This window comes from Coloeus monedula (assembly GCF_965178545.1).
Source record: "Coloeus monedula genome assembly, chromosome: 11".
Lineage (NCBI taxonomy): Eukaryota > Metazoa > Chordata > Aves > Passeriformes > Corvidae > Coloeus > Coloeus monedula.
Genome location: NC_138791.1, coordinates 504,637 through 521,668, shown reverse-complemented (window position 1 = coordinate 521,668; position 17,032 = coordinate 504,637). Strand labels below are relative to the sequence as shown.

Here is a 17,032-nt window from a genome sequence, read left to right as displayed (position 1 = left end):
TGATCCTGTATACAAAACCCACCACTGCCCTTTGTCTTTACCCTCCCCATTCCCTGCGATTTGGGAAAGTTTGCCTAGAAAGGGTCAGAAAACATTCACCTGCTGCAGGTCCTCCTAAGCCCCCCAGCTTTTAAAAAATTTATTTAATTTGCTACATGTGATTAACTCCACTGAGTTTCTGCCAGGCAGAATTTGCAACTCAAAGTACCCCATGAGTGCTGCAACACTGCCAGGAAGTAAATACCACCACAGTCTTCATAATCACTGTTTTCCCAAAGAACAGGTATAGCAGACAGGCTATTTTAGGCTATAAATGGAAATCAGAAAATGAGATTTTCTTTCCCTGCTAGTTCTTCTCCTGAGAATTTTAGTCCTCTCCTCTGTGCACGTGCTTTGGTTGTTGGTGGCAGCATATTGGTAATATGGGTCTCTCAGAGCATCAGTCGCTGGAGCCTGTTCCACAGCACTGAAGTGCCAGGGAACATGGGAAATCATTCCCACTAGTACCAACATGCTGTTTGTTGATATAAAATCACGTATTAGATCAAAACCAGATTGGGATAGCCTGATTTACTCCATGACTCTGGTGACAGTTGATTTAAAATTCGGGTGTACAAAGTAAGTAAAGGTATTCCCCAGCTACCTGCTCTTCCTTTTCTAGTAGTGGTAATCCATTTGCAACTCTCAGTTTTGCAGATTGCCTGTCACCTCCTGTGGATGATCAAAGTCCAGTCATGAATACAGGCACTCTGGACTTGCAGTCCTGTCAATATCAGGGATGTCTGGCCTTGCCTTCAGTTTGTAGCACAGACACTGTCATCTAAAACATCCATATCACATGGATCTAATGCAAGATCTTCGCATGGCCTTTAAATCTGAGAAGTTCCAATTATCATTCTTCTATCATCAATTCTTCTATCATCAGTTCTATCATTCCTCATGTATTATGCATTTTTTTTTTTCTGGAAAAAGCTTTGCATTATTAGGAATTCAAGAGATAAGGTTTTGCTACAGCAACATGCTGATCTCAGAACTTGAGAACAGATCCTTAGCATCACATACACTTTTCTGTTGCCCCTAATGGTAATGAGAAGCATTTTCTGGGTTAGGAAATACCCTCATTATTTCACATGACAGGGTGGTACTAGGCCTGTGTCCCCTTGTTTGATTAAATGCTAATCACAGGTATCCTTTGAGCTGCTGAGTAGTCAGTGGTTTATTTTAGTCAATTGTAGTACTACTGAGAAGCACTCTCTTCCTGCCTTTACAAACAAAAACCCCATTTAACCTTGGAAAAACACGATTCATGCTATTTTCTTCACCAAAGGAAAAGGAGTGGGTTTTTTTGGGTACAAACCTATTCAGTGAAAGATATCTTAGTCAACAGGGGTCAGCTCCGGCACTCATAGAAGACGAAAGATTTTGAGAGAATATGTGAAAAAAACCAGATGGCTTTAACTAAATTAATAGAAACCATACTTTGTATTTTACCCAGCCATCACATGTGGTAATCCTGACATTCCAAATTGTTGTCACAGTCTTACTCTCTCATTCTTTTAGTCTTCCACTTTGCTTTGTCATTTACAGTATTCATGTGCTTGACTTCAAGCAGCCTGATGCTGTTCATGGGTTACTTGGTTTGACATTAAAATATCATTAAAATTGAAAAATCATTTAGAAAGTTGGAGGACTGTTATCCAGTAAAAATTCCCAGAGCACAGTGGAAGATGTAAAGTGACTGAACTTTTGGATTTACTCTGAAGAGGTCCTGTTCCCCTCTCTCTCCTTGCCCATCACCAGCTGCAGCCACCCTTGCTGATTCTGCTTCCTCTGCCCCTTTCTCATGGAGGTGCCTTCCATTTTACATGATTTATTGAGATGTTTTCATCCTTATCCCTCTCTAGTCCTCCTTCAGACACAGCCAGAAACCCAGCTGTTACCTGTGCCTGCCTTCTTGCTCTATCACCAGCGGAAAACCTTTTAAACTATTGATGGCAATGGTTGACCTCCATCCTTTAATCCCACAGTTTTCCTTGTAAAGCCCTTTGTCCCAGCACTCTTTCTCCTTGAGCCACTGTGGTTCCTCAGAATTGGAGGAGCAGCAGTGAACAGATTACAGCTGTGAGGACACACAGCTCAGCCAGCAGCATCCTGACCTACAACAAAGTCCAAGAGTCCAATAACCACTGAAACTTGGCAAAGCTATGCCTAAAGGGCAGCAACTACAGGTCCGTCCCTGTATTTACAGCACCCACCAGGTACTTGATACTGCTGCTGATCCTATGAGCTATCAAGGAGAGCTTGTATCAGGATACGTATCAGAAAAGCAGCTTTTCCCATACTAGAAATCCAGATCAGTAGGCAGAAACCCTCACTGCCTAAATAGGGTTCAAATCTGAACAAAAAGAGGGGGCTAATCTATCTGCCAGATCTTCCCCTGCTAGAGTTGTGCTGCTTGAACAAGGACTACTCTGGATTTGTTATTAATGTTTACTCATCTTGCCCCAACAGGCAGTCCCATGCCTGCTGCTGTGCAGGCACAAAGGAACAGGTCATCCTTACCCAGAACATCCGCAGTGCTAAATCATGATCTTCATCTCCTGCTTTCCCAGCATTCAACCAGAGGTTATTTTTCACTGCTAACCTAAAAGGGCTCAGAAGAAAGCTCAGTCTTTGGTTTAAATAATTAACTACTTTGACCTGGATATTCTGAGAGGCCCCACTAATCTCAGCCTTCTCAGCAGTTTCTAAAATAAAATAAAAACAATAGAATAAGATGAAATAACATAACATAAAATTAAATTAAATAGAATAAATTAGTCTAAGTCACCATCAGTTTTATGACCAAGCTCTTCAGCTCACACTTGGGATCAGACCTGCTGCTTCTCTGTCCTGGTCGGTTTGTGCCCAAGGCAATGGCAAAACAGCAGTTTATTTCAACTGAGAATTTGATGCCAGGCTATTTTGGGACTGAGTGAAACTTGTCCTCCATAATTACTTTACAATCAGTGAAGAGCTCTTTCTAGAGCAGCCTGGTGTGATACAAAACATGCTTTAAATATTCTGGGCTTGTACTGTGTAACAGCAAGAAAGGACAATGGCCTGGAGAGTGCAGGGTGTTCACTTGAGAGGCCACAAAAGTACTATGGCTGTGACAGAACCAGCAGAAACAGACCATTTAACCAGCCCTGAGGCTGCTAACAGGGGGCCAAGGAAATCCACAGGAGAGCTGGAAAGCTTATCATGTGTTATCTCCTCTGTAGTGCTGCATGGAATTTTATTACAAAAATATATGCACTTTAACAGATGAAATATCAACCTGTGACTTTATTTCTGTGTTGCGGAAAGAAGGTGAATACGTCATTTATTGGGATGCTCCAGGTGAGCACGCACTGCTCCAGGAGCGTTTAACCACCCTCGGCAGCAGCGAACGCCTGCGGGCCCAGGCAGGGAGGGGACAGTGGCCACACCCTGTGCTGGCACCTGGCACTGCACACACGAGTCCTGTGCTGGCACCTGTGCGTGGCCACACCCTGTGCTGGCACCTGGCACCGCACACGTGTCCCAGCCCCTCCCTCGGGCACAGGTTGGACCATCCCCGTTTTCACACCTGCTCTCCACGAGAAGGTCACCGAGCACTGGGTGAGAGATGACTGCAGACCTCGGGGTAGGGGAAGGCAGAGCAGGTGACCCTCTGAGGCCCCAACACCTGCCTGCAGCTGGGCACAAAGGGCCTCTGCTTACTTGCCAAGGCATGGCAGCCCCTGCCCTGCAAGTCTGGGCTCCTGCCTGTGACATGCAGGAAGAAGAGCGTTCGAGAAGTCATCGGGAGGGCGGGTTCCTGGGGTGTTTGCCCCCAGGTACCCATCTGTTCAGTGACAGTTGCTGGTGATGAGGATGTGCCCACGTCCCCTGCACGCAGCAGGACACCAGGACCAGCTCTCGGTAGCCTCTGCCAAGGCTGAAGTCTGCAAGGCCAAGTGAGGAGTTTCCACCCAGCCCTGACCTTGAGCACGTCGGTGGTGTGAGGACACCAGGCAGCACTGCCAGCCAGACTCACAGGATTTTAATGTCACTTAGCAAATCTCACTTGCACCTTGGTTCGGGCTGGGATGAATCTTCAGTGCTTGAGAAGATGGGAAAAAAATAACAACCCAACACCCACAAGTTAGGTGATCTACCAACAGGATTTTTTTCTTACCCCCAGAGATAATCCTAGGAATCTGGCAGGGGAAAAACCAGAAGTCCCTTCTGTTTCCAATCACAGCAGTCCACCAAATCCCTCAGGACTCACAACAAAAAGCCATTTTCTCTCTTCAGGAATTTCTACTCAGTTGCACAATCCTTCCATGGGCTTCTCAAACCACCTCTGTAATCACATGGTGCTCCAGAATTTTTATCCTCCCATTACTATTAACTGTCTTCTAATTTCCAGCCTGCATTAACTCAAGACTAATTGATACCCATTAAAAGGGAGGCGTTAAACCTTTAACTCATGTAGTTCTTCCAGCCTGATACTTATCCCTAAGGGGATTTATCAATAGTTGTTTTCTGCTGTGCTTTGTTTAGTGGGGCTAAAAAGGAGAATCTGATGTTTATCAGTCATGAAAGTCCTTCCTGCACAGGAATGGTTGTGTGCCTTCACCTGGTAGCCCAGAATAGGTCTGCAGTTTGCTAAAACACAGCATTCTCAGCTACATGTGAAAATTGCTTATGTTTTGCTCCCAGGGAAGGTGCCAGGTACCAGGGTACGAGTCCTGGGCGGTGAATTCGCAAAGCCCCACGTTTGCAGGGTGGGCTCAGCTCTGCAGCATCCCTCAGCAGCAAGGAGTCACTGTCACCTCCCTCTGCAAAACTGTCTCTGCCACCTTCCTACAGTATTACTACTTTTAAAAAAAGTTTATCCTGGCAGATTTTGACAAGCAAACAGCAGAGCCTTTGGGAGAACTTCCTTCAGTTTTGGTGGAATTCTCTGTGGTGGCTGCTGGGTTGTGCTGTCCCTGTCCTGCACTCCGTGTCCTCCTCTCGCCCTGCTCTGTTTGCCATCTCGAGCCCCTGCTGTCTCTCCTGGGGATCTTACAGTGAGCCCCTGCATGCTCTGAGCTCTGTGGGCAGGACACAGCCCTGCACCACCCGCAGGGTGCTTCCTCCCACCCCTCTCTGCCCCTGTCCCAAATCTCACACCTGCTGTACCAGGACACTGCCAGCAGTGAACCTGCGGCATCTGCAGAGGCAGGAGCTCCAGCTGGTGCATTCAGCACCTTAAAAGCCCCCAGGCCAAGGCTGGAGCTAGAGAAGATCATCTCCCACTCATAGATTGTTATATTTGGGCCTCCATTGTGTTTACTCCCCACAAATATTCTGTCAAAATGAGATTAACAGTAAAAATAATTGCTAAGAAAGCAGCCAAAGCAATTATTGTTGCATGTTTGTGGAGCAGCAAAGAGTTGGAAGGGGCACATATCTCCCAGGCACTGTGCTGGCCACGGCCAACAGCTCCGTGTGGGACAAGAGGGCGAATTCCAGCTCCCTTTGCACCCTGAGAAGATCCAGTGGCACCTGCATCTCCTGCATCGCTGCTCCCCTGCACGGGAGGGCTGTGAGGAGCTGCATGTCAGAGTGAGCCTGTCCTCCTGGGGAGACACAACAGCACACTCAGACAGGGGTAAGGAGATTTTTAGGGTCCCTGTCTGGGTTTCCTTTGCCCATGAGCTGAGCAATGACCAGACACCAAGTGGGGACCCCCAATCTCCCAAACTCCTTCCCAGCAGCGGCTGCCGCCGGCGCCGCCACTGCCGCCTCACACAGACGATGGGCTCCTTCCATCGCTCCCAGGCTCACACAGAGCCTCTGCTTATATTGAGTTTTTATAAAAAATGAGCTGCATGTCCCCATGCAGCCGACCTTCCCCAGCCGGAGGGAACACTGTGTCCGCCAGCTGCAGCTGGGGTTGTCCTTCTCCATCCTCCCACCCTGCCGTGGTGGGGGCAGGAGTGAGGAGCTCTGCTGAGATCCTCCCCCAGGCATTTTGCCATCTTTCTTTTTTTTTACCCAACAATGCATAAACTCAGAAACTAAACATAGTGCCTGGGTTCCTGCCCCAGTAAAGCAGTGATAAGGAATGCAGCACGGCTGCAACACACTGGCTCTCAGCCTCGTCTTAGCAGCTCAAAAGATATTTTCCAGAGACCTTTTCAATTTTGCAAGGAGGTTCTGGGCAATCAAATAATCAGTGAACTTTGCTTGGTGTTAAGGTACAAAACTCAGCCAAGGAAGTGAAACGGAGTCAGACTGGATATTTTGGAGGACGGCAGGAATCAGGTCTATCTGATCCCGCATATTAGAAAAACAAGGCGCGGGGAACAGACTGCTGCTTTCAGTTGACTTAATTAGTTTATACACTGAAACTATGAATAAAGGGGCTGTGCAGTGCTTTGGCTTCAGTAGTAACCCCGCAGCCATGACAACGACGAAGCATTGCTGATCACCATGACAAAGAGCTGAGAGGGCTGCTGCCACTGAAAGCCAGCTCCGGCCCATCAGGCATTCGGTGTGCATGGAAAAACCCACCCTGGAAAACCCACCCCGCAGCTGCTGTACTTAACGCTCCAGCTCGAGTCCTCTGTAGAAATCAGAATTTGGGAACAGGTTTGAGCAGCTCACACACGTCCACGTCGTTTCACGGACTGCTGGTAACAGCAGTATCTTGTGAAGCCAGGATGTAACACAGAGGTTTCTTAAAAAACACAGATTTGAATAGTTACGGGCCAGTAACAGAGTGCTGCGCCCCTGCCTGCCCCAAGCTCGCAGCCTGGCCTGGCACAGGGGAATTCTCCAGGCTCCAGCCCACATCTTGAGGATTTTGTCCTAGATCTGATTAAAAAGGACAATAAAAAAAATTCCATGTTTGCTCCCAGCCCTTCCCTCTGGTTCACTCCCTGGTAAGAGACAAGCTGAGCCATGAGTTGGCAGTCTCAGGGATGACTCTGTCACAGGGTGTACAGGTGTGCACCCTCTCTGCCCAGCCCTTTTCTGCCCTGGGGCTCCCATCGAGAGCCCCAGCTCCCAGAGACCCTTCCCACAGGGTGGGCACAGCCCCTTGGGATGCTCCAGCTTTGCAGAACAGGGAGCAGAGGAAAGAAAAAGGGGGGCCTTTGCTTTTTCATCTGGAAAACATAATCTCAGGTTGTCCCTCCAGGAGGGTCCATCAGGGACCCCCTGGCCCAGCTGAGCCCCCCACCCTCCTCACCCACTGGTGACCAGCACAGCCCCACCTGCCCTGCACAGGGGCCATCACCCCTGGGGATGCCTCATTTGCCACCGTAGCCTGAGCTCCTTATACTGAGCCAGCAAAAAGTTTACCCAGAGAGATTAAATAAAGAAAATAAACCGTGCTGTGAGAAAGACATGAAATTGAGGCATTTTCCCAACGGGACCAACTCTGCACGTGTGCGAACGCAGATGAAGCGCCCAGGTAAAGGAGGGAACTAAAGCATCTCAGAGCTTACTGAGAAGTGATGGAGAGCCACACCCGGCTCCGAGAGGGTCCCACACCTCTGGGACGGGGCCACGGCCTCACGCTGGGCACTTCTAATTCAGCTGGAGCTGGGCACAGGAAATCTGCTCAGAGTGTCACCTCAAGCTGAAGTGGAGCATTTGGGTTTGCTTTGCAGCAGTTGTGTTTTCCCGTGGAGAAACCATCCAGGCAGGTGATTTCGGAACAATTTTCCTTGTCTGCTTTTGTAATAAGAGGTGGTAGAAAGCAGTGAAGAATAATCATACAATCACAGAAGGGTTTGGGTTGGAAGTGACCTTAAAGCTCTTCTAATTCCAACCCCCTGCCATGGGCAGGGACCCCTTCTGGCAGGTGGAAGGAAATAGAAGGAAAAGGACAAATAAAAGCCTCTAAGTGCTGAACCCTACAGGATGCATGTCCCTTTACTTGTCTTTGCTCATCAGTAAACAGAAATATTTTTCTTTCTGCATTGCTAATTGTCAGCTTCTTCATATCATCTCTCAGTGTTGAATAAATAGAAAATAAATACAGAAATATGCTCCCAGAATCCTACTGCAAGAGCAAATGGGCCACTGCCAGGGATTTTCAGGGCGTTTATCGCTTCGCACGTGTGAGAGCAAACCCACAGGGAGGGTGTTGGGAGGAGGGTGTCTCCTTCCAGATGCCTTCTCCCATCCCTGCATCACCAGCTAACGTTGGGCATGATACAGAAGGTTCATTCTGCCACCAATAGGCAGCACAGCAATGCAGAGCTCCACTGACACCAATTTTTGGCTATTTTAAAAAAAACCAATGCATGCTCCGATTTAACAAGGATAACAAACACGGGTTACCTTCCAAAGTCCCCCCAGACAAAATGTTTAGGGCTGCAAAGCCCTGTGGAGTCCCCCTGTCATCCCTCTCCCAAAGCACACAGGCCACTGAGCCCAGCAGCTCATGTGCCATCAGCAAATATTTGAGAATGATGTTGCTATGTTTGACATTTTTAACTGGCTCCCCATTTCCATGACTGTTACAAGCCCCTGGAATCTTTGTTAAACCTCCAGCAGCCTCAAACATCTCCACATGCCCCCAAGTGTCACATTGGTCTCTCAAATTTACTCCTTCTTTTACTTCACAGTCATTCTCCTGCTCAGACCACTAAAGCACTGGGAAACTGCACAGAAAACAAACCATTTAAACATTCTCTAAAGTCTTACAGAAACTGTACAAATCCAGAGGGGATTTGAAACCTTTCCAATCTTCCCCACCCCTCAAAATCAGCAGCCACCCAAACGCTTCACTGCTTCAGCAGCCCCTGAAATTGCAGGGAACTAAGCTGCACTTTCAACATTTGCAGGGATTTCCTTCCATTGCCACAAATCTTTTTTTTTGTTCAAATTAAAATGCCTTTCTTTCCAAACACACATTTTCTAATATATCAAGTGATTTTACTTACTACTTGAATAACAACAAGAACTGTCCTGTTCCATGGAGAAAAAAAAAGTAGAATTCTTCCATAAACTTTAATGCTGTTTGTAATAGTTCTCAACCAAAAGAATCCCTTTTCCCCCTGTAATTTCTTCTATTCTTCCCTTTGCCAGCTGCCATAAACCCCCAGCACTCTCTCTCCTGGTGCTCCAGCAGGGAGGCTGGGATGAAACATTGGGACCACAGAATCCTAGAAGGGTTTGGGTTGAAAGAGACTTTACAAGCCATTCTTTTCCAACCCCCTGCCATGGGCAGGGACACCTCCCACTGTCCCAGGCTGCTCCAAGCCCCAATGTCCAGCCTGGCCTTGGACACTGCCAGGGATCCAGGGGCAGCCCCAGCTGCTCTGGGCACCCTGTGCCAGGGCCTGCCCACCCTCACAGGGAACAGTTTTTTCTTAATATCTAATCTAAATCTCTCCTTTTTTAGTTTAAACCCATTTTCCCTCACAGGATCATGGGATGAATCAGTAGATCCCTTTCAGTGAGTCATCCCAGAGGAGCTCAAGGACCCTCAGCAGCTCCAAACTATCGAGCAAGCAGCAAACACATGGGTACCCTCCCAGGGGGAGCAGCCCTTCAGAGGAGAGATTATCCAAAGCCAGGTGGGCTGGGCAGACGTGGGGAGCAGCCACAAGCCAGGGCTTGCTGCAGCTTCCACTCCTGAGCTTTAATCCTGATACTAATCCTTATTTTTAATCTGAGTATTAATCGAATATTTACAAAATGCTTATCTGGAGTCAGAGGCCCCTTGGTTCCCGGTGACTCAAGGGTCTGTAGGAGCAGTGAAGAGGTTCAGAACAACTGAGGAAGGAAGTCCTGGACCCCAGGAGACCCTGCAAGGGATTTCCCTGGAGAAAACCATCTCTTAAATTTGGGAATAAAAATCTGAGATGAGGGCATGGTGCTTTGTTGCTGTGATCACTGGAATGGTGGCTCATCCCTGGAGGAGCACGTCGGGGACACCACCCCTGTCCCCTCACCCAGCGTGCTGCCCCATGGCACCAGCCAGCAGGGAGCTGCATTCCCAGCCAGGGAAAGAGAACAACCAAAAGGGAAACAGGAAGGTGCCCCGCTCACCTGGATCCCCTTCTCCCACCCCCTGGGGCAGGGACAGAGGTCTGGTCCCTCCTGTGAGCAGAGAAGCCCAAGGCCAGCAATGATTTAGCCTTTACCACTTACCCACTCCCTGCTCCTGTGCAGGTGATGCTTCCCATTTCCTCGGAAAAGGACAGGGCAGGAGGCACCCCAGAGAAGCAGAAAATTAACATAAATATGTATATTTTGGCCCTGGGGCTTAAAATCTCTGAATTAACCAAGTGTTTGAATGGCTCTGGAGCTTTACACGTACCTCCACCTGCAGTCTCCTCATCCCCACTGGTGGACAGGAGGGGCCGAGGTGGAAAGGAAATAGGGAACAACAGCATCAAAATAAGATTTATTGTTTAGAACCAAGATTTGGAAGAGACAGACATGGCAGATAACAACAAAAAAGAACGCCAGGCTCCAGCTGCAAGGGAGAGTGGTACCGAGAGGCTGACAGGCAGGGGGGAGTTCCTGAGGCTCTGGTGTCAAAAACAAGAGTGAGAGGGTGAGAACAGCCTGGGCTGGGAATGCAGGAGCAGCAAGGGAGGCCCGTGGGTGCAGAGACTTTGGGCCCGGATGTAACAGCAGGAGCAGCATTTTCCCACTCCTTAGGACAGTGCTAACCCAGCTTTCTAAAAACCAGGTGAGCAGTCCTTCGATAAATGATTGCTCATGAGATTATTGCTACGATCTACTCTGTCCATCACCTCAGTCCAGGAGACAGCTGAAACCCACCTCCAGTGAACCCAGAGAAAGAAACCCCCACTGCATCAGTTTAGATCATTGAAGGCACTTTAGTGTCTTAAAAATGGCTCCAATTACCCACTCGCGTGTGGAAGGTTTTCAGTCTTACATTTAAAATCAGCAGTGACTCGAGACTGTATTTAAGTCTGGCAAGAAAATGTGGCCAGTCTATGAGAAAAAGAGAGAGGTAAAAAGGGAAGTGACAAGCAGACTCATTCTCCAGTCCAGGATCCGGAGGTTTTTTACTTGATTTAAGTGGATTTAAAATAGAATCCCATCTTTAAAAAAGAACAGTGAGAAATTTAAATGGAACTGGAACTTATCTTTCTTGTATGCATGCCTAGCTTATCGCTTGGAAAGTTGCTTAAATGACAATTAACTGTGTGAAACAAAAAGCATTTGAAGGAGTGCCTCCTCCTCTTCCTCCTCCTCCCTCTTCTCCATCTGCTGCTCATGGAAACCTGGCTCACAACGGAAGGGAACAATTTGGAACAAAATCCTTTTCCCCCAAAATAATTCTCCTTTATTTTTTATTGCATAACATTTTTGTATTTCCAACTATAAATAAAAAAATGATTAGAAAGAAGTTACAAAATTGTGTTGAATGGACCAGAACGGCACAGAATTCCTCACACACGATAAATCATTTCCCATCTTCCTCTTCCTCAGCCGTGGCAGGGCCTCGCGCTTGGCACCGTAGCTGTGGGGGCCACGTGTCAGTCGCTGATGGTCTCACTTTCAGAATCTAAAAGAAAAAAATCCATATATGGATTTCACATCGAGGAAAACCCAAACCAAACCCAAAAGGGCCATGTGAGCTGGTGGACCCCAAGTGTGTGGGAGGTGCTGCTGCCAGAGCGCGCTCCCAGTCCCGCAGGGAAACAGAGATGGGCTGTTGTGCTGAGAGCTCAGGTGTGTAAACCATTTCTCTTGGTGGCAGAACCTCAGCACCTCGCAGGGCCCTCAGATCACAGCTCTGATTCCCGTGGGGGAAGAGCCAGGCTCCCAGGAGGCAGAGATGGAAAGAGCCAGCAGAGACACCCAGAGTTTGGCTCAGTGTTTTGGGTCCCTGCTGCTGAGGGAGGAGGGGAGATGGATGTGTGGATGTGTCAGAGGATTGTGGAGCTGCCAGGGCAGGTCGTGCTCCCCACACCTGCAGGCTTGGCTCCCCTGTCCGACGGAAACGAGCCAAGCCTCGGGTCACAGAGCACAGAACGCTTTGGGTTGGAAGAGACCCCCCTGCAGCGAGCCCCAGGGATGCCATGCCCCCCCACGGCAGGGATGGGATCCATCCGCCTGCCACAGGAGCAGACCACAGGGCAAGGTGCTTGGACAGACGTGGGAGAGCACAGCAGTGACAGGACCAGGATAAAAGGCAAGGAGCAGCACATCACGGAAGCAGCAGCAGCACAGGGTGTCACCTTGTGTGCCCCCAGCCCCCAGCACACGCCCACCACATGCACTGGCTGTGCTGGGGACATGCTGGCAGGGACATGCACCCAGGCACTGCTCCACAGACAGACACATGCACACTGCTGTGGGGTGGTAGCCACAGACTGGCCTGATGGAGCAGACGGATTCGGGGCGCACCCAGAGCACGTGCAGGGAGTCCCTGGAGCAGCAGCGAAGGCGGGGGACGCTGGGGACAGCGCATGGTGCACACACTGCCTGGGTCTGGCCCAGCTCCTGCTGGGTCTCTGTGGTTTTTGCATTTGTTAAACACAATCCCAGCTTTCCCCCTCCTGTATTCCCTGCTCACTGTGGATACCCAGCATTTGTCATGGAGTTTCATCCAGCAAGACAGGACAAAATTTACCATCTCTAGGTAACTGCGACAAAACATCTGGCAGCAGTGGGTCAGCCACAACACCCAGAGCAGAGCCAGCTCCCTGGGCACTTGGCTCCTCAAACAAACCCCACAGGTGCTCACTTCATACTCCACAGTCAGCCTGAGCTTTCCCAGGCTGAGAGGGCAGCAGCGCTGCCGAGGTCGGGGAGCGCGGTTACCCCGGCGTCTGCTCGGTGACAGCAGAACCGTGGGGAAAGGCAGTCACGGCACAGCCTGCAGCTGCTGCCTAATGGGGACAAAGATACTGCACTCAGTCTGTCTAGTCTGATAAACAAACTAGAAATGCTGAGAAGTTTTTACCTTATTTTCAAAGTGATTGAAAAAACAACACAAGAGTAAATGCTTTTTGGAGCTATTTTATGTCAGACCTGGAGGATCCCCATTTGAAAAGGACTGGCAGCTGGTTATTTCTTTCTAAATCTCCTAAGTTTTTACAAGGCATCAGACCCCTGAATACCTCACAAAAACTGCAACAGGCCCAAAGAAGTCCGCTGAAGAGTGGCTGGAGAGGCTCTCACCATGCCCAGCTCTTCAAAAGCCACATTGCCATAGCTGGTGCTCAAGTGGTGCCTCAATAAAGAAAGGTGAAGTTTAGGGATGTGCTCCTTTCTGAGGGGAAAAAATAATCCTAACTTTTCCCTCTGCCTTGTGACTACAGCAATGTGCTCAATATTCACCATGCATTCATCCTGTTGCACAAAGAAATTCATCCAAGTGCTCCTTGCTCACCAGATTTGGGAAAACCAAGAGCTTCTCACAGGAATTTCGCTGTTATAACAGATACTTTATCGAATCATGGGGCACTGTCTATGGACAGCTTCTCCACAGTGACCAAGGGAGCCCTAAAGCTTCCCGAGGCTTTGTGTGTCAGACTGAAGGCTCGACCCATGCAGACCCTAAACTCCTCACAAGAAAGTTATTTCAAGGGAGAAGTTTAATAACCAACTATAGATCCAAGCATATGCAGCAACAGCCTTGACAGCACACAAGTACCCCTGAGAAGGGAGCAGAGAGGACCACATCATTCCCAACAGCAGCCACCTCCTGGTCCAAGCCTAACTTCCAGCTGAATCAGGTGTGAGTGATCTCTGTGCTGACACAGCCAACATCAGCAGCGCAGCACATCCAAACCCCTCTGAGCAACAAATTCCTTCATAAAGCAAAATTTGTAACCTGACAGCTCCTAAAATCCATCTCATTACATTGCACTTCTGGAGCTCAGCTGCATTAATAAAAGCAGCAGCACGGTCAGGGCTGGAGCATCCCTGTCCTGCTGAACCCACTGGGATCACTCCACAGCCAGAGGTGCTGCCCCTGCCAGAAGGCACCGACACGTGTGAGTCACAGCACAATTCCCATCAGATCAACAAACTGGTTCATTTCTGGGGTATACAGACAGGAAAATGACTGTCAGGGATAAAATAATAACAGAGATCAGCACATCAGACAACTCCACTGAAGCTGAGTCTGCCCAAGCACCAGCCAGGCACAGTCCGACACCACGAATCACTGAGGTGCTCCTCAAGGACCAATCCATGATAAATAACCATAGCCAGAAATAACACACAATCACATTTTGCTGTTATATAAATTCAATCCCATATCAGACATTCATCTATCCATGACAACAAGAGCTCTGCAGAGACACCGTGCCCAGACTTCCCCACAGGAATCACCAGAAATCGGGGACAGAGGGGGGTAGACAAAGAACTGGAGAGGGCAAGGCAACCTTACTGTACATTACACACAGCCAGAAACTGTTTCATGGGTGACTATCTCTGAGCCAACACTTTCAACAGCAGCCATGGAAAACCTGGGGGGAACCAGCTGGCAGCAAGGCAGAAAACAAGGCAAGTTTTTGCCATAAAAGCTAATATCTGATGAGTAACATCAATCTCACTCCAAAAGCCTTGAACCTTTTCCTTCATTGCAGCAGGGGTGGTGGGGAGAGTGGGGATGACAGGGAAAGCAACACTGAGGTCATATAAATTTCAGAAGGGAGACTTCTGATTACAACTCTCCAAAGCCAACTCCCAAGGCATGTGTGAGGACAGATGTTTTTCCTGCTCAAACACACGCACACTGGACACAATCAACATGGACCCACAAAGTGTCCATGGGGAAAAATTCTGAATGCTCCCAGACCTGCCAGTAATGCACTAGGATCATGAAAAATGCTTGAAGGGAAAGAGCTACCATTGACAAAGCCAAGTTAAACTAATGATTCAAAGTATTAGTGATTTCCTTCTGCAAACCCCAAACAGCAAAACCTGCCCATGGAGGAAGGAGCTCACTCCAGCAATCCTCTCTTAGCACCCTGTTCCCCAGCACAAGTATCTCTGTGGGAGCACAGAGACTGCCACGTCTCACCCATTCAGTCCCTTGCCGTGCCTTTGATCCCAACTAAGGCCAAGTATTTCAGAGAAAAGTAGAAGGCAAGAATGGAGCAGTGTGGAGACAGGTATGGAGCAATGGTTAAGTAATCACAGAGTCCCAGGATGGTTTGAGTTGAAAGGGACCTTAAAGCTCATCTCATTCCACCCCCTGCCATGGGCTGGGACACTTTCCACTGTCTCAGGTTGCTCCAAGCCCCATCCAGCCTGGCCTTGGATACTTCCAGGGATGGGGCAGCCACAGCTGCTCTGGCCAATCTTTCCTCTTCAAATGAACTTTTTAAAGAATTTTTTTTTCTTTTTTAAAGGAATTAAAAAAAAAAAAATCCCTCTTTAAAGATGTGGAATGGAGACCAGAGTTAAACAGGCAAACAAACTGCAAGGGACAGAGCTGCATCAGTTCTTTGAGCAAAATCTGTGCCAGGGAGGTCGAATCCAGATTTGCAAAAGAGCCTTAAAACCACTCCAGTGCTTCTTCCTGCCATCTCCAGTGCCCAGCTTTGCATCCCTGTGGCAGATGAGCAGTGCCAGCGGCAGCAGCTCCTCTCCATGTCCAGTCTTACTCCAAGCAAGCTGGGAATGCAGTGGGAAAGCAGGATGTGGTTGTGCATTAAGATACTCCATCACGACATAAGGCAATCAGAAAGCCAAATGAACGGCACACAGGTGAACTTCAACTATTTTCCCAACTTCCCAAACTGAAAACTTCAAAACTTTCCTACTACTGGGTGAGTGACTTTGGGGGTTAAAACATTCTTTCAAGATTTGTATTAAATTTCTGTAACTGAAAGACTGAAAATCAGGGTCTGATTAGATCTGTGAGCTCCCTCACTGAAAGCTGGTATTCAAAGCTGAGCACCTGTGCTGATTTCCCACATGTCCTTGCAGCACAGTGCTGGCTGGGAATTTGGGTGATGGCAGAGCTACAGGACATGCAGGACTGGAACCAGCAAGGCCAGGAATTCTACCAGCAGGTTTGACCCATTTGCTGCACATTGAAGCAACATTCAGAGTCAGGAATGAGTTCAGTTCTGGGATCTGTGGGGGATCTTCTGGGGTGCAGTTTTCCTGGTCTGATGGTGCAGTATGGACCCCTCAGTTCCCTCTTACTCCTTGGCTCACCTTTTGCTTAAGAAGTTGCTCCATCTATTTAATCTCGTATCATTTGCTTAATTGCCACTGAGGTCAAAACAATCCTCACAACTGAGGGCAAAAAACTCATGGCTTGAGGTGAACAGCCAGAAGAGCTGCAGCCAAGAGGGCCATCAGGAAATTAAAAATCACGAGTACAACAATGCCAGCAACACATTCTGAGCTACTGCTTGGCCCCAGTGCAACAGGCAGGTGCACACCCACCAAGGCCCTGGAAGCTGCATCCGTGCCCTGCTCCGCAGCCACCCCCGCCTCTCCCGGGAGCACAGCCATGCAATGCAGCCACGGTGGGGCAGGCGGGCACCAGCGTGGACCAGAGACTTCCCAACAAACATAGCACAGACAGCAAAGCCACACGGACAGACAGAAGCAGGAGTGTCACACCTGCATGCCCTTCTCTCATTCCTCCTGCAGCCTAACCCAACAATGGTGACTGCCAAGAGCGTGCTGGCAGCGGGACCAAGCTTCCTCACATTAAATGATGCCAAGACCCTTCAGAAGGGCTTCCCCAGTGCTTTGCAGCTCAGGAGAGACAAAGTTCATGGGCCTCCTTCCCACCTGCCAAACTGAGCATCCTCACGTGCTCAGAACCCCTCTGCTCTGCAGCAGCCCAGCACCGGGAGCAGCACGGAAAGGGCTCAGGGCACGGTGCCCATGAGGTGCCAGCACGCACCCCCGGGGCACCGCTGCGGGGAGCACCCAACAACTGCTGGAGGCACCGCATCTGCTCCCGCTACACAGTCAAGGGACAAGAGTGAGTCTGGAAAACAAACACAGAATAACCTGGAAGAGCTGGAAATTGACACTGTTCTACATTTTAGAA

General features: G+C 48.9%; 1 protein-coding gene across 1 annotated transcript in view; it reads right to left on the bottom strand.

Annotated features, from left to right (window-relative positions):
* Positions 1-10,411: 10,411 nt before the first annotated feature.
* WNK2 (WNK lysine deficient protein kinase 2) overlaps positions 10,412-17,032 on the bottom strand; it is a 103,334-nt gene continuing 96,713 nt past the window's right edge. Inside the window, exon 29 of the mRNA XM_082288851.1 lies at positions 10,412-11,560. Coding sequence (XP_082144977.1) covers positions 11,459-11,560 — 102 coding nt within the window. The 3' untranslated portion in view covers positions 10,412-11,458. The remainder of the gene's footprint in view (positions 11,561-17,032) is intronic.